Source organism: Rana temporaria, chromosome 3, assembly GCF_905171775.1.
Source record: "Rana temporaria chromosome 3, aRanTem1.1, whole genome shotgun sequence".
NCBI lineage: Eukaryota > Metazoa > Chordata > Amphibia > Anura > Ranidae > Rana > Rana temporaria.
Genome location: NC_053491.1, coordinates 336112093 through 336137533, shown reverse-complemented (window position 1 = coordinate 336137533; position 25441 = coordinate 336112093). Strand labels below are relative to the sequence as shown.

The 25441-nt window shown below is 41.3% G+C and overlaps 1 protein-coding gene across 2 annotated transcripts in view; it reads right to left on the bottom strand.

Moving 5' to 3' along the window:
* Positions 1–2371: 2371 nt before the first annotated feature.
* RNF145 (ring finger protein 145) overlaps positions 2372–25441 on the bottom strand; it is a 63499-nt gene continuing 40429 nt past the window's right edge. The window contains exons 7-11 of one of the 2 annotated variants that reach the window (XM_040345065.1): positions 21869–22009; positions 20735–20917; positions 20507–20654; positions 9700–10056; positions 2372–3666 (exon numbers count right to left, since the gene is read on the bottom strand). In XM_040345065.1, coding sequence (XP_040200999.1) covers positions 3226–3666; positions 9700–10056; positions 20507–20654; positions 20735–20917; positions 21869–22009 — 1270 coding nt within the window. In that variant the 3' untranslated portion in view covers positions 2372–3225. Of the gene's footprint in view, positions 3667–7047; positions 7282–9699; positions 10057–20506; positions 20655–20734; positions 20918–21868; positions 22010–25441 lie in introns of those variants that run through there. The other variant, XM_040345066.1, reaches the window with a different exon arrangement.

The following is a 25441-nucleotide window of genomic DNA, read 5'->3' as shown; positions in this document are numbered from 1 at the left end:
TATCCCGAGATATTTCATCATGGCTACTATTATTAGCTGAGGAATTCCATGAGGTATCTGGGCACCAAGAGGGTCAATTGGCAATAGTGCTGACTTTTCCCAATTGATAACCAACCCGGAGCATAGCCCAAAGTCGCCCACCGTTTTGATCACTTTTAACGAGGTTTCGACATCTCCCAAAAAAAAACAGAGGACATAGTCCGCAAACAATGAGATCTTGTCCTCCATAGTCTGTTTGCGAAACCCCTGTATATCTTAGTGTCCAATGGTTCCATCGCTAGAGCAAACAACAGGGGAGAAAGGGGACAGCCCTGTCGCGTTCCTCTCTCTAGTTGGAAAATTTCTGAGAATTCGTTATTGATTTTAATTTTTGCTCTTGGCTGGTTGTACAACAGCTTCACCCAGCTAATAAGCCTGGGGGCCAAACCCGAATTTCTCTAAGACCTTCCAAAGTTAATCCCATTCTAGACTGTCAAAAGCCTTGGCAACATCCAGGGCTAAAACTGCTCTGGGGCCCCCCCCCCCCCCCCTCAGTTGGAATTTGCATATTCAGGAACACTCTCCTAATATTGATACTAGTTGACCTATTGGAGATAAAGCCAGATTGGTCGGGATGTATAAGCTCTTGGATATATCGATTGAGACGAGTTGCTAACACTTTGGCCAAGATCTTGGCGTCAGTGCAAAGAAGTGAGATGGGGCGATACGAGGAGGCCTCAGTTGGATCTTTCCCCTCTTTGTGTAAGACTATAATGGTAGCTTCTGTCATAGAAGCGGGAAGTTTTCTGTTAGTAAGTGCCCAATTTAGTGTCTTAAGGAGTTCTGGTAGCAAAATATCCCCATATCTTTTGTAGATCTCTATGGGCAACCCATCTGGGCCCGGTGACTTTTGGGTTGACATCCCAGCCATTGCCTGTTTTAATTCACCTAAATTCTCTAGTGTCCAGCTGTCCCTACTAATCCTTGATCTATGGCTGAGGAGGGTCACCATAGTTTGTCTTAAAGTTTTTTTTTTGTTGTTCATTAGTTCCATTTTCCATTATGACTTGAGCACCGCTGGACATCACTTGCTCTATAAATTACAACTGCTATTGTCAGATTTCTACTTAACACTATATACTTCTCCCTGAGTGGAACTCCGTTTTACCATATGGCCATGTTATGGTTTTCCGAGAGATATGCAAGTTTTTCTTTCAATAAAAAATTTGTGAACGATATTGAACACATGGAACAACTGATAGCTGCCTGAATGACAAAAAAGAGGACCATAATACATGCTGTCTCCACTGGGACCTGTTCCGTTTTTCGAACAAATCTCTCTCATACCTCAGATTTGTTTCCTCTTCTCATCATTGAAACAGCCCTTGAGCACGATTGCCCATGCCTTGGCCCCCTCTCGTTATACCCTCTCACATCCCTTCCCCCCCTTGCCTCCTCATTCCCCCTCCATTTTATTTTAATTTCTCTTCCCTGTCTAGATGCCACCTTTTTCATCCAAAAATGTTAAAAATGCTCTTGGTTTGCGTTTACTACCTGGGTATGACTGATTGAATGCATTGTTCATTTATTTTTGTATTGCTTATGGTACATACACATTTCCACCCTCTAGGCTCTCCTAAGCTCGCCAAGCTACCAATCTACAATATTTGCAGAAGCGTGGTTAATGTTTGCCACACCGCATTGCATAGCACCACCACCTTGTGGGGGAGCGGTTGGTGGTGTGTGGTAAAACCATGGCTCAACCCTGTGGTTCTACCACCCCCAGCCGCAAGTGTGTGCGAGGCCTAGGGGATGTAAAACCACAAAGCGTCACCTGAATGTAAATACAGATTAGTCAGTTTTCCTGCAAATCTCCATCCACAATTCACCATGGTATTACAAATGTACATAAAAGACCATGGCACTATGTGATTAAATATAATTTATTAAGACATTCAGCTATGTCTGTCAGTCTACATCCAAAACGTACCACAAATTATAAAAAAAAAAAAAAAAAAAAAAAAAAAAAAAGCAAAATAAACCATTACCTAGAAATGTCACAACTTCCATCAGAATGATTTAATTTTTCACTTTTTCCCTTTACGGCCAAATGTGCACAAAGTATAAATAATTGGTTTTTCTAATTTTTTATTTTATATCAAAATTCACATAAAAAAATTGCCTTTTTTATTTTTTTCATCCACCTAAAGCAATGTCATTTAAAAAATTCAACACAACAATCTTTTCAGGGCAAAAAAAAAATAAAAAAAATATACACATTAAAGTGTCTACTAAAAGCCTTAGTATGGCATTTGCGGAATTTGATCATACACAAGAAATATGTACTCATTTTCAAAAAGTGCAAATATTGCCATTAACACTGTAGGTTTTCTTTTTTTTTTATATTTGAGAGTGCAGTAATGAGGTTCTTCAGCCCCTTCTGTGCAATGAAGTTCATCCCACGACAAGTAGTGATCACCTGAACTTCAAATATACTTCATATAAGGGCTGATCAGAACATCGACACAATAACACAGCAAGAAACAGAAAGAAAAAGAAAAAGAAAAGAAGAAAAAAAAAAAGTAGGATCCACGGAATTTGGAGGTTACTGATGCCCCGCCCCCTTTCATTCCCACACTGTGTTTACTTCAAGTGCAAGCAAGTGAGCATGCAAGCGTGCAGCATCGTCTCCAAATAATCACACAGCTGGGATAAACATAACTCCCCATGCTTGAATCAATCCTGGAAAATATGTTTATGCTAGGGCTAAACAAATTCCATGTAACAGGGCCTTCTTAGACTTTTCTATTGTTATCAGCTGGCCCTTAGATTCAATGACTGGTTCTTGACTTCTACAATATTTTGTCCATGGCTGGTCTATGTAAACGGATATGATATAAAATCCCAGGAGGCTGAAAAAATAAATTTGGAAACCCTTAGCAAAACATTACCCACTGAGAAAAGAAACAAAAATGTAAGAAAAAAAAAAAGAGCACCCAGCAAATTAAGCAGTAATCTGTATCCATCGGCAGTAGCTAAAAAGAATGGTTTTGTTATGCTTTAACTTCGGCACTGGAACATAAAAAAAAGAAAAGAAAAAAAAAAAAGAAGGGGGGAAAAATCTTGCATACACTTTAATCAGTGTCAGTGCTAAAGTTCTCTGTTTAGGAGTTGCAGAATGCTGCATGTGGTAAGGATGGGGTTTGGCTTCATAATGAAAATGTTCAAACAGGCAAAAAAGGAGGGTCAGATTCCTTTAAGGGGGCATTGCTCCTCTTGTAAGTCCTCAGCCTGCATTTGGCTTGCCACGCCCTCAAGGAACTCGCTGATATCTAGTCCTTCAGAATTTGTGCACAGAGGATCCCCTGTGTGTTCCGATTTGGTCCCTGGAGAGCCCACTGATTGTATGTCTTTTGCAAGCTCTGGCTCCCCGGTGTCCTGCTTTGGTTCATTTACTGGGGGAATTGCTACTTCTTGTGCCCCCGGTAGTCCATCTGGTTGTGGGTTAACGTTGTTGGCATTAGAAGTAGGACTGATAGATGTGCCAGGATCCCCTACCGCCTGCTGAGACAGGGACTTTAACTGACAGTGACATAATGGACAGGACTCTTGTACGTACAACCATTTTTTAAGGCATCCAGCGTGGAAAAAATGGCTGCAAGGAGTAATGACTGCCGAATTCATGTCCTACAAAAGCAAAGAAAAAAATCAATTAAATGGAATTTACATGGGGAAAAAAAAGTGGTTCTATAAATTTATACATTAACTATATATATATATATATATATATATATATATATATATATATATATATATATATATATAGTCTAAATAAGCAATGTCGAAAGGTTGTAATAGAAATACTGTTGATATGCCATCAATTCTGACAAATTATAGCAGGGAGTACAATGCCATTATAAGCATAGGTGCTCATCTTTTCACCCATAATAGTGTATTGTGTCTCATTGTAAATAAACAGCATTAAATGTTCCCTCTTCTTCTTCTACTTAACCAGGTTTTAGGAGGATAACATAAGGAAGGATTACAGCCCCTGTCATGTTTTTATTGCTATTTGGTGCTCTGTTAGAGAGATTTGCCCTCACTTACCACACCTTGACAACGGTTCACCAAGTAGGGACAAAGAAATAAAAATCCAGCGGGGGTTCTAGTCTTCCCAAACTTAAAAAGAAAGAAGCATTTTTATCTTCATGTTGCTGTTGGAGATTCTCACTTCCTGTCTGGTGAAACGCTCTCATCAGGACATTAAGTGGGGGAAAACTCTCTTGTGAAGTCACAGACAGCAGTTAAAATGCAACAGGGGTTCCATTTCTGCCATGCTTCCAAAGCTACAGTGAGGGAAAAATGTAATCCCCTGCTGATTTTGAACATTTGCCTGCTGACAAAGAAATGATCAGTCTACTATAAATTTATAACTATAATTTTGTAGGTTTATTTTAGCAGTGAGAGACAGAACAAAAAAAAAAAAAAACGGAAAAAAGCATAAAAAAAAAAAAAAAAAGTTATAAATTGATTTGCATTTTAGCGAGTGAAATAAGTATTTGACCCCTTCGCAAAACATGACTTAGTACTCAGTGGAAAAACCCTTGTTGGTAATTAGAGGTCAGATGTTTCTTGTAGTTGGCTACCAGGTTTGCACACATCTCAGGAGGGATTTTGTCCCATTCTTCTTTGCAGATCTTCTCCAAGTCATTAAGGTTATGAAACTCACGTTTGGCAATTCGAACCTTCAGCTCCCTCCATGTATTTTCTATGGGATTAAGGTCTCTAGACTCGCTAGGCCACTCAAGGACCTTAACCACTTCAGCCCCGGACTATTTTTCAGCTTAAAGACCGGAGGTCTTTTTACAATTGGGCACTGCGCTGCTTTAATTGGTAATTGCGCGGTCATGCAATGTTGTACCCAAACAAAATTTGCATCCTTTTTCCCCCCCCCACAAATAGAGCTTTCTTTTGATGGTATTTGATTGCCTCTAAGATATCATTTTTTTGCGATATAAACGGAAAAAGACCAAAAATTTTGGGGGGGAAATTATATGTTCTACTTTTTTGTTATAAGAAAAATCTAATAAAACTAAATTTAAGTCATACATTTAGGCCAAAATGTATTCAGCCACATGTCTTTGTTAAAAAAAAAATGTCAATAAGCATATATGTATTGGATTGCGCAAAAGTTATAGCGTCTACAAACTAGGGTACATTTTCTGGAATTTACACAGCTTTTAGTTTATGACTGCCTATCATTTCTTGAGGTGCTAAAATGGCAGGGCAGTACAACCCAAATGACCCCATTTTGGAAAGTAGCCACCCCACGGAAATTGCTGAGAGGCATGTTGAGCCCATTGAATATTACTTTTATTGTCCCAAGTGACTGAATAATGTCCAGGGATCCAGTGATGTCAGCACTTGAGCCGATTCTTCAATCGGCCTCAGGTGCTGGCATCTTCACTAAGACAATGGGGGAAGCAATGCAACGCCTCTTCACCGCCAGCTTAAACCCCATGTTACCAACAAATGCACTGCAACCACATGCATTGCACAAGGTTGCTTGGAATTTGTGGTGCTTCCCCTAGACCTGAATGGTCTAGGGAAAGCTGTAAGTAAAAAATGAAAACCCCAAAAATCTTAGAGACATTTTTGTGTATGTTTGATTTTTGCCATTGCAAAAAAAAGGGGCAATTTAAAATTTGACAAATATTTGTATTTATTCGCTCAATACAGGTTAAAAACGTTTATATTTAGTAGGAGTTTTAGTTTTGCAGAAATGTTGTAAAATTTGTGTTGGTATCTGCTAATAATGATTTTAGTATATTTTTGTGAAAATATCGTTTTGATAGACATATGTGCAAATATTGCAGGGCCTTAAAAATCAGCAGCACCTAATTTTTATTCTACAGGTCATGTGCGTTTAGAAAACATATGGTTTGGGGCGGGGGTGTCTTTCACAAATTTTGAAAGCTACAAAGGAAAAATTAAAACCTTCAGATTGTACGATATGTACGATTTTCATCATTTTGCAAAAAGGCGCAATTTAAAAGTTAAATATTTGGTATTTATTAACAATACAGTTTACGATTTTATATTTAGTAGGTATTTAGCAGGGATTTGTAAAATTAGCTGTTTTTGTCTAATGGTTTTAGTGTATTTTTAGTGAACATATTGTTTTGATAAACATTTGCGCAAATATTGCGGGGCCTTAAAAATCAGTAGCACTTTTTTTTTATTCTACAGGTCATGTACTCTCAGAAAATATATGATTTGGTGGGTATTTGTTGTAAAAAGGGAAAAATTAAGACCTTCAGATCTTTAGCGAAATTTGGATATTTACACTTTTGCATCTATCGTTTTTCACCATTTCGCAAAAAGGCGCAATTATAAAGTTACAAATATTTGTTATTTATTAACTTATTTAACTTAACACAGATTAAGCTTTTATATTAAGTAGGAATTTTGTAAAATTTGCTGTTTTTATCTGCCAATAATAATTTTAGTGTATTTTTGGCAAAAATATTGTTTAGATAAACATTTGCGCAAATATCATTGGGACTTAAAAATCAGCAGAACCTTCTTTTTATTCTACTGGACTGGTCCTGTGCTTTCAGAAAATATATGGTTTGGTGGGTCTTTTACAAACTCTGAAAGCTATAAAAAAAAAAAAAAGGGAAAAATAAAAAAAAGGCAATGGAAAAATTGGAAAAATTGTCTGGACACCCGAGTTTAAAAAAGTGGAACACAGGGCCTGGCAGTGAAATTATTAAACCTCTTAGACCACTAGCAAAAAACTGAGGTATGCTGGGTAGAGAAAATGGATATATGGGGGCAAGCTTACAATTTTTCTGTTAGCTAGTGTTCAAAGTAGACTAGAGTTTTAACCCCGGGTCTACCCTATACAAAAAAAAAAAGTTGCATACATATACATTTCAAACACGGCTTTAGAAGTCCAAGCATAACAGAACATGACGAGTAAAGAACATTTACAAAATAGAGCGTTTCACTTTTCTGCCTCATAAATACATTATATATTAATATATTTCAAGTGAAATTCCACAATTTTTTTTTTTTTTTTAAGTTTTCAGATAGAGTAAAGGAGACTGAGAAGTTTTACTGGGGAGATTTCCTCTAATTTCCGATTCCTGTGTCACCAAGGCAAGAACCAAGAAAGATGGCAGTGGACAAAAAGATACAGACGGCAATAAGGCTCAGGAATGGCTGTAACCCAACAAACACAATTATATAACAAAAAACAAAACCTACTGTGTTAATGTTGTCAGACTCCTCTTGGAACTAAGGTCATAAAAAAAAAACACATATATGATGCAAATAATACAACTAACTTAATTTGTTATAATGTTACTGTTGTGCACACTCATGGAGAGGACAGGCAGTGTGCTAAACCAGAAGCAAAGCTAAAAAAGAGGGACAAGTATAGATCTTTCATATTCAAGTCAGCTCAGTAACAAAAAGACTGCATATTCTGAACCCTGCATAAGCCCTACTGTGAAAGGTGACATAATAGTGGTGCACCGAAATAAAAATTTCGGTGACGAAACTGAAAATTCAGGATGCACTTGTCCGAAACCGAAAATGTATATTATTAAAAAAATATATATATGTAGGTGGTATGGACATGAAATTTTCACCACATCGGTAACAATTCATACAAACAAAAAATAAAAAAATAAGTTCAGAAATGAAGTGTAATAAAAAGGAATGACACAGGGAAAAAAGTATTGAAAACGCTAACTGAAATGTATTTAATACTTCATAAAAAATCTGTTGTTGGTAATGACAGCTTCAAAACGCCTCCTGTATGGAGAAACTAGACGCATGCATTGACTAGGTGTGATTTTGGCCCATTCTTCCACACAGACATCAAATCTTGAAGGTTCTGTGGGCCTCTTCTATGAACTCTGATCTTCAGTTCTTTCCATGGATTTTTTATTGGATTCAAGACAGGTGATTGGCCGGGCCATTCTAGCAGCTTTTTCTCTCTTTGAAACCAACTGAGTTTCCTTGGCTTGGTGTTTGGGATCATTGTCTTGCTGAAATGTCCACTTTCATCTTCATCATCCTGGGAGATGGCAGCAGATTTTTTATTAAGAATGTCTTGGTTCATTTTTCAATTTATCCTTCCTTCAATGACATGAAGTTTGCCAGTACTGTTATGCTGAAAAACAGCCTCACACAATGATGTTCCCACCTCCAAACTTTACTGTTGGTATGGCGATTTAGGGTGATGTGCAGTGTAATTTGACTACCAAACATGGTGTGTATTGTGGCATCCAAAAAGAAAAATTTTGGTCTCATCTGACCAGACTATATTCTCCCAGTATTTCACAGGCTTGTCTATAAGTTGTGCAGCAAACTTTAAACGAGCTTCAACGTGCTTTTTCTTTAGTAATGGAATTTTGCTTGGGGAGCGTGAATACAGGCTATGGTGGTCGAGTGCATTACTTATTGTTCTCTTTGAAACAATTGTACCTGCTAATTCCAGGTCTTTCTGAAGCTCTCCACAAGTGGTCTTTGGCTCTTGGACAACTCTTCTAAAACATCTTTTCACTCCTGTCAGAAATCTTGTGAGGAGCACCTGGTAGTGACCAATTTATGGTAAAGTGATGTTCTTTTCCCAACAGTGCTCACTGGAGCATTCAGACGTTTATAAATCCTTCTGTAACCAATGCCATCAGTATGTCTTTCAACAATAAGGCTGTGATGGTCTTGAGAGCTCTTTGCCTTTAGCCATTATGAGAGGTTTCATCTCTGGGACCTTGGTAATGAGACACATTTTTGTAGGTCATCAGTTGAGACCTAACCAACTGATATTAATTTGCACTGACAAGGGGGGTAGGATTGCTTTCCAATTACTGATAGATTTGAGCTGGTGTCTTGGCTTTCCATGCCTTTATGCACCTCCCTTTCTTCATGTCTTCAATACTTTTTCCTCTATCATTATGTTTTATTACACATAACTTAATTTCTGAACTTATTTGTTTTGTTTCTTTTCTATGTATGGGTGGTTACCAACATGTAATGAAAACGCCATGTCAATAGCACCTTTAAAAATATATTTACTTAGAAAAATGGTGACGTATTTAATACTTATTTTAACACGCTAATCCATACATTCCTGTAGAAATGGCTTTGCATCTAAGTGGGTGCTGTAGCGACCAACGGCTGGAACCGTGTCAAAGTAAAAAAATTTCACCAGCACACCAAGGATCTCCAGAGTGGGTCCAAAGCTGTATTCAGCAATCACATTGCTACAGAAGATAGCATAGTTTGGAGAAACGCAGGACCCCTTCAAATACTTATACAATACTTATTTTACCCGCTGTATATATTTTTTTAAATAGTTGTATTATATTCAACATTTTAATATCATGAATTTAAATTAATATGAATTTATTGTTGGCCATTATTGGCACCTTTTGAAGCGGTGTTAAAAATCCTGCTTGCTGCATATTTGGCAAACCGCACCTCCATATTAAAATGCATAAAAAAATACAGCAAAAATGCTGTGTTGTGTTTGATGCATTTTGAGTCACATGACCTATGAATAATACACCAAAAGCAAAGTAAAAGTAAAATTGTGGCAAAAATCGTGGGCGTTTTTGGCAGCCATTATTTGCACAATTCTGAAAACTCTATTTTCAGCGGCCAAAATGTTGGTGCACCACTATGACATACATACAACCTCCGCACCTGGTAGCAGATGGAACAGATGTCGTTATGTTGCTCCAGTTGTTCTTTTGTGGCAACAGGTAAGGATTTGATCTTATTCACGGCATCCCTGCGAAGGAGGAAGCTCTTCCAGCCAAGCTGTGCCCGCAGCCAAACATTGTAGTATGAGTGTATGAAGATAATCATGGAACCCATCACTGTCCATTCGCCAAACACAGTCTCAGAAACTCCATACGCGACAACACACAACGCCACCAGGAACTCCAGCAGACGATAAGTGCCATTTACATAGTAAATTACTTCATCCATGTTTTCCACTGGCTCTTTGCGGATCTCCTCAATCATAAATAAGACATAGATGAAAAGAGTACCAAGGACCTGTTGGGATAAGAAGGAAGTTAGTGTGTCAGTACTTTACCCCATCCCCACACAAAACAATAACTACTAGATCTTTCTTCAGTATGGGGGAGGGGGGAAATTTTAATTAACTGGGTAAATAAACAGCATGACTATAAGCTGTTCAGATAGTTGAATTTAGGTGGTTTAAAATGAGGATTAAACCCCATTAATCTAGTAGCGGTTTTTAGCAAAATAGGAAAATTGGATTTTTCATTTACCTGTAAAATCACCCTCCAGGAGTAGACCACGAAACACAGAGCATGTTCATATCTAGGACCATAGGGGTTATGCCGCGTACACACGATCGGAATTTCCGTAAAGAAAACCATGAATTTTTTTTCAGACGGAATGTTGGCTCAAACTTGCGTTGCATACACACAGTCACACAAATGTTATCGGAAATTCCGAACTTCAAGAACGCAGTGATGTACAACACTACGACAAGCCGAGAAAAAGTTCAATGATTCTGAGCATGCGTAGGATTTTTGTACGTCGGAATTGCATACAGACGATCAGAAATTCCGACAAGAACTTTTCCTGTCTGAAAATTTGAGAACCAGCTCAAATTTTTGCTGTCGGAAATTCCGATGGGGCCTACACACGGTCAGAATTTCTGACCAAAAGCTCATATCAAACTTTTCTTGTCGGAAATTCCGATCGTGTGTACGCGGCATCAGGCTACCACTTTCAGGTGACTGGGCCCTGGAACAAAAAGAAAGAGTCCCCTCCTAGGCCTAATTCCTCCCCATTAGGCAAGGCTTCAGTTTTTTGAAGCATTGTGAACCACAAGAAGAAATAGGGGTGAAATTACCCGTTCGATCTCTTGAAGTACATCACAGGACACGGAAAACTGAAAATCTCATTCTCATGAAAATAGGGATGTTACAAACCACTGAAGATGTTCAAAGGGCAACAAGCCAACAGGACCCAAACAACCAAACCATAATATGTTGGAACTTCACACAGCAGACTATAAAACTTGCTGACCAATCAACAAGTAGCAGCGTTACAAATTTGAACTACAGAAGCTTGATGACAAATAGCCCAGGAGGTACCAACACTACTGATAGAATGAGCAGTCACTGAAAAAGGTGGAGTTTTTCCCTTTCAACCATAGGCTTGAGAAATAAGCTGACAGAGCCATCAAGAAATTGTAGATTTGCCAGCTGTTTGACATTTCTTTGGACCCTCAGGAAACAGAGGGAATCTGACTGCCAAATAGCAGCAGTCTACTTCAGGTAACCTAACAACATGAACTACATCCAAGGTGTAAGGATCCTTATCATCCTCTGAGGCTTAGGACAGAAGGACAGCAATACAATGTTCTGAGTGAGATTGAACGAATAAACCATCTTAGGCAAAGAAGACCGCTAAGGCAGTAAAACCACCTTGCCACAATGGAGCACCAGGAATGGTTTCTTACAGGAAAGAGCAGCCAATTACAAAACTCTGAGACATAGGGTGGGAGAAGGGAGTTACCGCTCCAGGTGGGTATGCTAAGCAATCAATGTCTTCTCAGGAGATCAAGGGTGCCGGCAATGCACGATGCAAATGGTAGAGATTTTTGAATTGACAGCCGCACTCCAAAAAACCTTGAGGGTTGTCTTTATTGTAAAACAAATAGAAAATGCACTACAAAATACAGCAACAAATAGGGATGGCAGTCATCCCTATTTTTGCTGTGTATTTTCTATTTGTTTTACAATAAAGACAACCCTCAAGGTTTTTTGGAGTGCGGCTGTCCATTCAAAAATCTCTACCATCTGAGACATAGGGTAATGGCAAAATAATCTTCTGAGTCAGAAGGCCTAAAGGAATATCCCGGAAGGGATCAAAAGAGAATTTCCGCAAAACAAAAAGTACCAAATTGAGGTCCCACTGAGACTATCGAGTCTTAGATGGTGGAACAATGGGCCAAATCCTCAAAAGAGATACGACGGAGTAACTGCTGTTACTCCGTCGTATCCCTGGTCCTAACTATGGAACTGATCCACAGAATCAGTTTCCCATAGTTAGGACGAAGATCCGGCATGTGTAATTGAATTACACTGTCGTATTTTAGGATGCAGTACCGCATCCGCCACTGGGGGCATTTAGCGTCGAAATGCTGCCTCGGGTATGCAAATTAGGACTTACGGAGATCCACAAAGCTTTTCAGCTTCGTTTTTTCTCCGTAAGTTTTATTTTGCTAACGCAAAATTAGGGCTGCTTTTACAAGGTGTAAACTGTTTACACCTTGTAAAAACAGACCTTTCTTGCTCGCGACGCGATTTTTTTAAAATTAAAAATTTTTTTGGCGTCGTATCTTTTTTTACCCGACGCAACTTTATTGTCCCGTCGCAATCCACAAAGCCCGACGTAACGTAATTTCGCGCTATGCACGTCGGGAAAATGACGTCACGAGCATGCGCAGTACGGCCGGCGCGGGAGCGCACCTCATTTAAATTGTAATCGCCCCCTGGAGAAGAGGAACGCCTTGCGCCGGCCCGATTTAAGTTACACCGCTCAAAATTTCTAGGTAAGTGCTTTGTGGATCGGGCACTTAGTTAGAGATTTTGCGGCGGTGTAACTTAAATGGAAAAAGTTACGTTGCGACACTTTTTTGAGGATTAGGCCCAATGTTTTTAACACCTTGTACAAAGGCCTGCACCAAGGAACGTGAGACAATCGGTCTCTGAAAGGAAAGCCAAGGCTGAAATTTGACATCTGTGTACTCAAGACCAACCCCTGATCCATTTCAGACTGGAGAAAAGACAGAATTTGGCCAACCATATACTTGTGGGGGTGAAAACCCCCCAAGCTTTACACCAGACAAAATTAGTCTTCCAAGTTTTGTTGTAAATCTTCTTGAGGTAGGAATGTCTGAACCAAAGACATACCTGTCCCATAGAAATCTGTCATCAACAGCCTTCTGTTAAAGCCAGCGACTGTAAATAAGGATAGAAGTTAAGACCTTGTGACAGTAGGTCAGGTCAGTCTAGAAGAGTACAGGGACCATCCGTCAACATGCTCACAATGTCAGAGTACCAAGTTCTCCTGGGCCAGACTAGAGTGATCAGAATCGCCATAATTCCTTCCACTCAATACTTGCAAAGCAGACGATGTAAAAGCTGTAATAGCGGAAAGGAATAGATTTGAGAGAACCAGAAGTACCACGGTGTCACCAGAGCATTCACCGCAAACGCTCAAGGATCCCTGGTCTTTAGGACAAACCTATCCAGCTTTGCACAATCTGGACACCAGAATCATATCCTCAGTCCCTAATCGTTGGCAGAGCCTTAAAGTTGCTGACTCCTAAGAAAATCCTCCAGACAATTTTCCATTTCTGGAATATGAACAGCAATCAATGTGTGAACATGGTGTCCCACCCAAGACAGTATGAGGTCCACATCCTCCTGAGCTATCCGACTTCTGGTGCCTCCTTGATTTTTTAAGTACACCACTCCCATGGCGTTGCCTGACTAAACCCTCACAGGGAGGTTCTCCAGCACCACGGACCAATGGAGCAAATAGACAAATAGATTTCAGTTCCAAGATTATGATGGACAACAACCTCTCCTGCGAAGACCAAAGTCCCCTGGACTGAAAGATGGTGTAGAGTCAGGCTGGACAGGACAGGGTTAAAAACTATATTCCCATTTCCAGCATCCGTAAAACGATACACCAGTCCAGAGACAGCCTTGTGCTCTGGATGACATTGGGGATTCCAAACCCCATGTCCTCCTGTTCCCATGCCACCAAGAGATTCCAACAGAGGAGTCTGGAATGAAACAGGGCAAAAGGAACCGCATAAAAAAAAAAAAGCTACCATCTTTCCAAAAGCCCTTGTGCAAAAGGGAATCAAACTATTTGTTAGCGTTTGGGGAAAGTCCACTTGAGTCCTCAGAGCATGACATTTTCCTGGCGGGAGGATCACCCTCAATTGAGCAGTATCCAAGATCAGGCCCAGATATTCTAACCCCTGAGCTGGATTCAAGGCAGACTTCTGAAGATTCAGAACCCTTCTAAACCTCTCCAAAGTGTACACTGTGTGAGGAATATTGGTCTCCAAAAAAGAGCAGATTGTCCTTTCAGAAAGAGGTCCAAGTGCCCTAAAACAGGGATACCTCAGTAACATAACACCCTGAGAACAAGAGCCAGGACCTTGATCAACACTCTGGGAGCCATGGACAGACCAAACGACAGGGCCACAAACTGGAATTGCCATTCCTCCACCACAAACTGCAGAAACCTTTGGAGGACATGAAAAAATTGTGTAGATAAGCATATTTGATATCCACTGATCCCCCTGCTGGAGAGAGGCCAGCACCGACTGCACTAATCCCATCCAGGACTTTTGCACACATGGAAGCTTGTGGAGCCTTTTGAGATGCTGGATGGAACGGGAATCGCTGTTTGGTTTCGGAATTGTAAAGAGGTTAAATTAAAAGTAAAAAATGCAAAACCTTACACCCTTCGGAACTGGAATGATCACCCTTTGAGATGGGAGATGATTGAGAGCTTGAGAGAGAAAATAATTTTGGTGGATTTAAAGAAACATTTGAAAGCATAAAGCGTAGAGGGGGGAAGGCTCTAAAATTCAATTTTGTAGCCACTATGTAGCGGATACACTTGTCCGTATTTACCTCCTGCCAAACCTCAGTGAAGGCCTGAAAACATCGCCCCACCCATGTGAGTGGGGGTGAACTTAATTGTAAAGAGAACTCGCCCTTTGGCTTAGAGGGCTTTGGAGTCCGTGGTTTCTTGAGGAGTTGGGACTGGGGTTTAGGCTTATACCCCGAGGCCTGAGATTGGCAAAATAAATGCTTCCTGGTAGTAGAAAAAGCAGCAGGTTTTTAAACCATAGGCTTAGACAACACATCCCCAAACGACATCATCCCGACAAAACTCTTGAAAGAATGCACGGACATCTTGGCACCCACCATAACGCACATCATAAACCAATCATTCAGGGAAGGGATGGTTCCGAACAACCTCAAACAAGGCATAATAAAACCTCTCTTAAAGAAGCCCAACCTCGATCCGAAAGACCCTAACCAGCGCAGACCGGTAACAAGCCTGAACACGATCTCCAAAATCATGGAGAAAGCAGTAGTGCAACAGCTCCAGCCCCACCTGGACGACCACAAACTCCTAGATCCTCTACAATCAGGTTTTCGCCCAGGCCACGGCACAGAAACGGCTCTTCTCAAGATATGGGATGACGCCCTTGAAGCAGCAGATGACGGAGAATCCTGTCTCCTAGTGCTGCTGGACCTTAGTGCAGCCTTCGACACAGTAGATCACAACATATTGCTCACGCGACTCAAAGAAGTAGCAGGAGTCTCTGACGCAGCCCTACCGTGGTTCGCATCTTTCCTGGAAAATCGCACTCAGACCGTGAAACTTGGAGATTTCACATCAGAAACACGGACCATCACATGCGGAGTCCCGCAAGGATCACCCCTCTCACCTCTACTCTTCAACATCTACATCCGCCCGCTCCGCAAAATCATCAGCAAACAGGACCTGCGCTACCACTCCTATGCGGACGACACGCAGCTTTACCTTCGAATCACCAACAAAAAAGACCAATTTCATGAACTTGGAAAGTGCCGCACACTGATCGACAATTGGATGACCGAAAGCTCCCTCAAACTTAACGGATCGAAAACAGAACTACTCATCCTTCACGCAAATAAGAAATCCATTTCTAGGACCACATGGACACCACCCACCATCCTCGGACAAACCATCGCACCAAGCAAAAAAATCAAAAGTCTCGGAATCATCTTCGACTCAGACATGACGATGGATGCACAAATAGGATCAGTCGTCAGCAGCTCTCATCATCTGCTCCGCATGCTACATAGACTCATCCCCTTTATCCCGAAAGAAGACACGGCAGTAGTGGTTGGAACAATCATCAACTCACGACTCGACTACGCAAACTCCCTCTACTTAGGACTACCAAAATACCAGATGGCACGTCTACAAGTCGTCCAGAACACGGCAGCCAGACTGGTAACAGGTAAAAAGCCGTGGGAATCAGTCTCCCCAGTCTTGAGGTCCCTCCACTGGCTGTCCGTACAGGACCGGGTGACATTCAAGACGCTCTGCCAAGGGTCCGGGGCTTTTTTTCAGGCGACAGGCGTTCGGCGTCTATGAGCTGTGAACCATCTCCATAGACAGCAATGGGAATTCTCCCCTCTAGCGGCAGAAGCGTCCGGCGTCGGGCGTTTTGTCGCATAGATGTGAATGGAGCCTTAGCCTTCTTTTAACTTTCAGGAGAGTACTCTTACACATGGTCAACTTCTGGATGTAATCATCCAGGGCAGGACCAAACAAACATTCCCCTCGGAAAGGTAAACATTCCATATGCTTCTTGCACAGCAGGGCAATTTCGGTCAACAACACTTCAGCGATAAGATCCTGCGCATATGTATGGACAAGACCCGTTAGGCAAGAAAATTGCTGTATGGAGGAGTCCTTCAAGGTGTCCATGGAGAAGTGAAGAAAACGTGGGAAATTATCGAGGTTTCTACTTGTTTTAGTACCCCTCCACTAGCAGGTACTCTTGTCATATGATGAACTCAGACTTTAAAGGCATTGACAAACAGCTAAAAGGTGCAATTAAATAATGTCCCCAGATGTTTATCTGGGGCATTCTTAAATTCCAGAACATTGTCCATTGGGCACGCAAAGTTTTTATTAAAATGAGAAACTGCCAGATCTACCGAAGACATACCTTATTTTTTAGCGAACTCACTATTGCTGAGCAAACCTTTTTGGTGGAACAGACACCTTGTCAGGTGGATGCCTTGTCCATGTTAAATGAAGATGTATAGTAAAGGATTGAGGTTGTTGTGGTGGCTGCCATGATCCAAATCCTGAGATGTTTGCAGAAGAGGACTAGTCTAGACCAGTGTTTCTCAACTCCAGTCCTCAAGGTGGTTCCCTTCTACCAGAATAGGCTCAACCTTTCTCTACCTCGTGTTTCACTGGTTCCTCCTCCATAAAGAGGGGGGGGGAGAGAGGGGGAACACTTCCACCTGTGACAAAAGTGATCCAAGCCGGCAAATATTTCAGAAGACTGCTGCTGTACTCCAGTGATTGCAGAGGTGAACTACTCCAATGTCACAAAGGAACTGGAGAAGGGTGCCCCAGACATAGCAGGGATACCAGACAAAGCTGCATGGAACACCCTGACCCTAAGGAGATATGTTACACAAAGGGCTGCACTCAGATACCTTGCCACCTGCAAGTATTTGGAACCCTTCACTCCTTTACATGCCCTACTCTCTGTCGTCTGGGAGACATGGCCTGCCAGTGAACTTACAAGGACCCTTGGTAACGATTACCAGTCTGTGTCAGCTGTGAGGCACTGTGTCAAAAGAAACACTGGTATGCTGGTACTCTGGGAAGAGGACCCAGTTCCCCCAACACCCCCACTAAGAAAGGTTGGAGGTCTCTGTATACTTAGCTGCAACTAGCAGTCCCACAACACATGGTTCTACCAAGTCCTGTAATCTCACTGTGAGGTTCTGCTGCAACCTCAAATCCCAAAGTTGTAGTATCTGCTGCGACCTGTAGTCCCACAACACAAATCTACGACTGTGGCTTGAGGTCCCTCACCACTAAGTGCGACTGTTCTCTATCCAAACACTGAGTGCCCCTGGAAGCCTTGGATGAGATAGCCAAACAAGCCTCTACTGAGATGGCACCAGCCAAGCCGTTTTGCTCATCCAGCGTAGCGGCAATGGAAAAGGCAGAGGATGTAGAGAAGATGGCAGAATAACCACCATCGTCATGAATATGAAGATGCTCTGCTTCCTGTGATGTACAATTAAAGTGGATGTAAACCCACTCTCATCCTTTCTAAACTACTACCACAGTGATGATCTATAAGGATTATACATGCCATCTGCATGTATCCTTACCTGTCAAATGTCTCCCCTCTCTCTGTTATAAGAACTGAAAAACTGCAGATTCTGTGGGTGGATCTGTTGTCTGGAGCTCTGTGGTGGAGTCGTGATGTCAGACTCTACACTCCCCTTACACTAAATTCTGCTATGATCACCAACATCCAGAAAAGTAACCACATGACTTCAGAAAAGGAGTGGGGATGGGAATTAAAAAATCTCCAGGCTAATGCATGAGATATGTAAATAACCCGTCACTCACAGCAAGGGGGCGGAACGGACTAAGGTTTTTCTCTGTAAACCCGAATTTTTTTTTTCGGGTTTACATTCACTTTAAGAATAAAAAAAGTCTATGAAAAAAATATATAGGTTTTAAGTTTACTTCAGTAACTTCTGCATAGGTACACATAATTAGCTGCAACTGCAATCTGTAGCCAACAACGTATGAATTTGAGTTTACAATTTAACAGGCAATGACATGCCCATTTCTGTCAAAACAGTGCTGAAACAAACACCAGCAGTCACTACTACACAGATCAAGACCTTGGTTCTAAAAATGTCAGAATGTTGTGTCATCCACATATAAACTAACCCCCACTCACACCTGTAGCCACAGGCAATGCAGTTGAATTCATCCTCAGTTTACAGCAGAAGCACTTTCACTTCCAGCAGCTCAGCTCATTCAGTTTTCTTTTTAATCTCTAAGGTAAACATAGAACAGGTACAGGTAGCCCCCTCCTGAAAGGTGCCAAATGGCCAAATGTGGCACCGAGAGGGGGGGAGGGAACGAACAAGTGGAAGTACCACTTTTGGGTGGAACTCTGCTTTAATCCCTGCTACACTGGACAATTTTGGGAGGGGGGACTTTGGGGGTGAAGGAAAATCTCCACCAACAGAAGAGGAATCAGCATAACACATCCTTACTGACTAAGTTATGTCCCTTGTGCTAATTTTTCAGTTTTTTATTTTAGCTACATTTAGGCTTTAGCATATGTAATACTTGAATGTTCACTTCATATGTAAGCACTGGTAGATTTTATTTATCCACTTTTCCTGAGAGTTGTCACTTCATGAACAATCCTCTGAATGAGAAAGTTAATCTCCCGCCTTGGTTTTACTTGTTATTTTAAGAAGACACTGAAACTGTAGGAAAATCTGCGCAAGTGCTGGAACTGTCTACCACACTCCGTAAATGCTGCCATGCATCGCTGGGCCAGCTTAACCACTTCCCGACTGCCGCATGTATATGTACGTCCACAGAATGGCACGTACAGGCAAATGGGCGTACAGGTACGTCCTTGCCTTCTAGCGGGTGGGGGGTTCGATCGGGACCCCCCCCCCGCTACATGCGGCGGTCGGATTCCCGCGGGGAGCGATCCGGGACGACGGCGCAGCTATTCGTTTATAGCCGCTCCGTCGCAATCGCTCCCCGGAGCTGAAGAACGGGGAGAGCCGTATGTAAACACGGCTTCCCCGTGCTTCACTGTGGCGGCTGCATCGATTGAGTCATCCCTTTTATAGGGAGACTCGATCGATGACGTCAGTCCTACAGCCACACCCCCCTACATTTGTAAACACACACTAGGTGAAACCTAACTCCTACAGCGCCCCCTGTGGTTAACTCCCAAACTGCAACTGTCATTTTCACAATAAACAATGCAATTTAAATGCATTTTTTGCTGTGAAAATGACAATGGTCCCAAAAATGTGTCAAAATTGTCCGAAGTGTCCGCCATAATGCCGCAGTCACAAAAAAAAATCGCTGATCGCCGCCATTAGTAGTAAAAAAAATAAAATAATAAAACTATCCCCCATTTTGTAAACGCTATAAATTTTGCGCAAACCAATCGATAAACGCTTATTGCGATTTTTTTTTACCAAAAATAGGTAGAAGAATACGTATCGGCCTAAACTGAGGAAAAAAAATATTTTATATACGTTTTTGGGGGATATTTATTACAGCAAAAAGGAAAAAATATTGAATTTTTTTCAAAATTGTTGCTCTATTTTTGTTTATAGCGCAAAAAATAAAAACCGCAGAGGTGATCAAATACCACCAAAAGAAAGCTCTATTTGTGGGGGAAAAAGGTCGGCAATTTTGTTTGGGAGCCACGTCGCACGAGAGCGCAATTGTCTGTTAAAGCGACGCAGTGCCGAATTGTAAAAACGCCTTTGGGCATTTAGCAGCATATTGGTCCGGGGCTTAAGTGGTTAAAGAACCAAAAATAGATTTCTGGTGACATCATATAAGAGCATGGCAACGCAGGACTTGCAATGCTGAGATGGAGCACAGAATACAGGAAACAGCACTGGCATAATTGAGCAGTCGAGTATGTTTTTTGTGGAAAAGGTAAAAAGGGCAAAACAAATAAAATAAAACATTATAAAGGGACGGGTTTAAGTTCCTTGTTAAGCCCTAAAGTACAAGCTGCTTGATGTCTATTGTCCAGCTAAGTGTGCCAACCAGGCTTTAAAATTTCCCTGATGGAAAAGACATTACAGCAGACATCTTGTTATATTGACTGTACCTGAAGAGAAGTGAGTATGCTGCTGGATATTATGATCAGCAGCCAGAAATCCATGTGGAAGAACTGACAGATCATGTAGGCCATATAGGAAGGGAAAACCAGGAGGAACAAACATAGACTGACAGCCCGAAAATGCTTCCATAGACTCCTATGGGAAAAGTAAAACAAAATTATAATTCAGTGCTTAGGTCTACATGGTGCCCAGAGAAAGCATCAGGCAACACTCACTTGTCTCGTGAAGCACCCAGAGCAAGGACAATGGGGTCAGCTATCTCCAGCATTGACTGCAATATTGAAGCTACTACAATGAACAAAATGATGCTGAGCAGGAAAGCTCGATGGACCACTTGTAACTCAATCAGTCCTGTCTGCACAGCAAGGATCAGCAAAGTCACCCCTTCTGTCATTCCCCTGCGAAGAGAAAAAAAATATTTAATTGTTTGTTCTCAACACCAACTGAGACATACCTTGAAAACATTTGCATTATGATCAGAGGTGTGAAAAATAAAACAATTAAAAAAAATTGGTAAACATATACAATATTTTTTTAACCTGTTAAATAACCAGATCTTTGGCTATAGGAGGTCTCATGGAACACAAACGTAGTACACAGATTGGCCTAAAAATTTAACTATAGACAACTTCCAGCTGACACAAAATCAAGTCAGGGTCTCCCCAGAGCCTGGGGCTGGTTGAGTGATATCAGCTGAAAACAGACTTTAGCCCGCTGTCGGTTGAATAAGGGTCACAGGAGTGCAGAACTAAGTGCACTCCTGTGACCCACAGGTAAAGTGGGACCAAAAGAGCTTTGGCTATACATATAATCTCCTTTAAAACCCGATTAACTCAAATTTAACTGAGGGAAAATAAAAAAACAAGTACAGACCTAGCAGTCAGTCAAAAAAAAAGCTCACAACCTTCACTGCAGCTGTACACTTGTTTTTAAGAATAATCAGCAGGCTGTGCATCTTGCTGTAGAAGCGATTTGGATAGATGTAAAGCCACCTGATCACTTCTACAAAGCACAGAAGTGCAAGTACGTTTTCAAACTAAAAAGCTGGTTTCTCTTGGTTACTAAGGGCGTGACTCACTTCAGGAGGTAGGCACTGCACACACATCTGCCCCATGTCAAGTAAAACTTCCCTTACTGGCCACTGAGGTACTCGCAGGTGGGTTTGCTTAGTTGTAGTGAGGAATAATAAAGAGAACCTGGTCTATGAGGGCACACAGAGGAGAAATGTTTAAATAAATGGAAGAAAATAGACACTTGTGGTACTCTGGGGTCTAGCATTGCATACAGAATCTGGCTGCTCAAAGATTTTCTGGTTCTCCAAAATATAAAACACTTGACAGCACTCTCACCTGTTCATAACGGGGTCATTCATGAAAGCGCGGTATCCCTGCAGATAGAACTTGCAGAGGGTCAGCACTCCTAGAGCCACAAAGGACACAGTGAAGACCAAACCCAGGAGAGAATAAGGAGTGCTACAGCACTCTGCAATGCTGCAGAAACAAAGAACAAAAATTATGGACTTTTTTTTTATAAAAATATTAACTGTATTCTATATTTTACAATTAAATCTAATACATATAATGAACAAAAAAAAGGTTGAAATAGCATGTGCCGGTTTTAGATAATTGTTCTTCTTTAAAATGAGCCTGCGATGACAGATATAAACCTGTCTTTAAAGTGGAAGGCCCCGTTTTTTATACTTGTAGATCATTTCCACCTAAATGAATCAGTGACCCACAATAAGCATGCAGAACAAGAGTTGCGATTTTTCACTTTCTCCAGGTCAAAACAGGTTTACTAGTTAGTAAAGCTAAAATCAGGATGACAGATGAAACAAAATTAGTAACAATGGCTCCTATATGTTTTACTAACACAAACTCATTACTGAAACAAGTTCAGTCCATGAGAACTGAAACACCCAATGATTCTGATACACCACCAACAATATACCTGGAGTTCCAGACTCAGTAGGCAAATTCCCTTTGCAGCAGTAACAAAGTCAGTGGGTTGTTCCGTTACCTAACCTAGGTTTTACTACCTAAAAACTGAAATAACTCATTTGGATGGACATTGCACATAAACATTTCTAATGTGCATTTAGCGTTATGCTTTAAAGTCCAACTCGATTTTCCGTTTAAATCAGCTAAATACATTCCTGGTGTATCAAAACCAAAAGGTGTTCAAAGTTAGAGTTCTTTTTGTATAAAAAGCAGACACAGGCTGAGAGGCTGAGGCAGTCTCTCTCTCTGTAGAGATCTGACACAAACCCACCTAATGAGAACTAGAGCCCTCCAATTAACATTGCTGATTGCAGAGCTATAGGTATTCAGTAAGGACTCAGTAAGGGGTGTGTTGGACCTCTACAGGGAGACCACTGCTTCTACACAGGGCGTCTTTCTATGCAGCATGCTGGAAGAAGACATGCTTTCCAATTCAGGCTCTGGCTGCAAGGAAAACAAACTGTAATGCCGCGTACACACGATCATTTTTCGGCATGAAAAAAAAAAAAAGGTTTAAAAAAAAAAAAAAAATGATCGTGTGTGGGCATCACATAATTTTTCGGGTTCTGAAAAATGACAAATTTCTTTTTCGAACATGCTGCATTTTTTAACAACATTTAAAAAAAAGTTTTTCGGGTTGTAAAAAATGATCGCGTGTGGGCTAAAACGACGTTAAAAACCTGCGCATGCTCAGAAGCAAGTTATGAGACGGGAGCGCTCGTTCTGGTAAAACTACCATTCGTAATGGAGTAAGCACATTCATCACTCTGTAACAGACAGAAAAGCGCGAATCGTCTTTTACTATCAGGAAATCAGCTAAAGCAGCCCCAAGGGTGGCGTCATCCACATGGAACTTCCCCTTTATAGTGCCGTCGTACGTGTTGTACGTCACCGCGCTTTGCTAGAGCATTTTTTTAAACAATGGTGTGTGGGCAACGTCGTTGTAATAATGAAGTTGGAAAAAACAATGTTTTTTCTATATGCCGAAAAACGTCCTTTTTTTTTTTCATGCCGAAAAATTATCGTGTGTACGTGGCATAAGACTCTGCACACCTTTTGATTTTATGCACCTGGAATGTATTAAGCAGATTTAAACTTAAATTCCAGTTGGCCTTCAAGCATTTGGCATCTGCCAACCTGAAGAGCACGTGAACATGGTTGCTAAAAAAAAATTCTAGTCTATTCACAGTAAGCTGGTCACGTAGCGCACAGACCACATATAAAAATGATGATGTTTACCAGCCGGACACCCTTAAAGACTTGGTAAAAAAAAAACTTGGCATTCATCATGATGATTAAACGATAGGGAACTGCCAGATAAGAACATGTGTGATGTGGCCCCCGGTTGGTGGGCGAGCTTTCCAGGAAAAAAATATGAAGGAAGATAACTCATGATGTGATCAATCAAAAGCTAAATATTCTACTGACTGCACATTAAAACCAATAACTCCAGAATGATCTGTTTTTCTTCTTCCAGTTTATATATCTTGTCTCTTGCTTAGGATTATTTAGCTTTTTGCTCAGTTAACCCTTTATCCTGGACAACCTGAAAAGTGTTCAATTACTTATAAACCAGCTATAAAGGCATATTATGTGTGTTGTTTCATGGGTGAAGAATTTTTTGGGCATAACCTGTTAATTTTTATTTACTTGAAACAATCTCATCTTTTAAATTTTACCAAAATGATAGGTTTGATAAACTGTTGCACAAACATGTGGCATTTAAAACTTGCAACTGCTACCTTTTTATACTGGTGAGGGGGAGGGGGGGGGGGGCATGGGGAGAGATGCACATTTTAATGTGTGCAACAAAAACATGTTCCAGCAGCAAAAGGGTTAACTTACATTCTGACTTCCAACTCCTAGGTGAGAGATAGATGGCAAGGACCTTTGGCTGGGATCCTGGGAAAGCAGAGCAACCCAAATCTAGCAAAACTTCAGCACACAGATAGATACACAATTGAAAAATGAGCTCCGAGATCCTGGCACCCTTTCCAGGTGGTACAGCCAGGTGCTGGTCTTCTCTATAGATTATAAAGCATTTAAATAATAGCCTGATCCAAGACTGGCCTCATCCTGTGACTGGACAATGAAGGAGAAGCAGCTTGCTGATATCATCTCTCTGCACTGTACACAGCTTATTTGCTTCATACTGAGGACATTTGTAGAGCCCTGACTGGCTCACTAATGTCCCCTCTCTGTAGCAGTCTAATGGGCCTTAAGGGGATTACAAGAGAATACATTGGAACTCCAAAACAACTGTGATTACACTCCTTGTGCTTGAAGTTGACACAGGACTGTCCACAAACCAGCCTGTCTTTGATTGAGGGAAAACTAACAGATTGGAGGTTAGGAACTTAAGAGGGGGCAGGGATAGGAGTGTCATTTTATAGCTAGCCCCTCGAAACTACGGATTGGACACAAAGGTCCAGGACATCTCTGATCCAGACTGGAGCAAAGGCAAAACAGACATCCCTCCAATCCGACAAGTGAGGGTGCCCCTTAGCTTTGAAGAGGACTTCTGAGTAGGCTTGGAGGGTTTTGGGGTCCAAGACTTGTGATGAAAGGATAAACCCACTTTGGACTTAAAGTGGTTATAAAGCCACTTGGTTATGAACACACAATCCCCTGTGTTTAATAACGTTCTATGCCCAAGTGTATGCGTTTTTTTTTATGACGATTTGTACCTTTTTTCACAGGGCCTGCCTTCGCTCGCGTGACTGTTCAGCTCTCTCCTCTCCTGGGCTGAGAATTAAAGCGGGAGGGGCTGAGAACTGCTGTCGACATCAGCCAGGAAGGAGAGGAGGAGAGAGCCGAGCAGTCACGTGAGCGCCGGGAGGCACTGTGAAATAAGGTACAAATCATTTTTTTATAAAACACATACACTGGGGCATAGAACGTTATTAAACACAGGGGATTGTA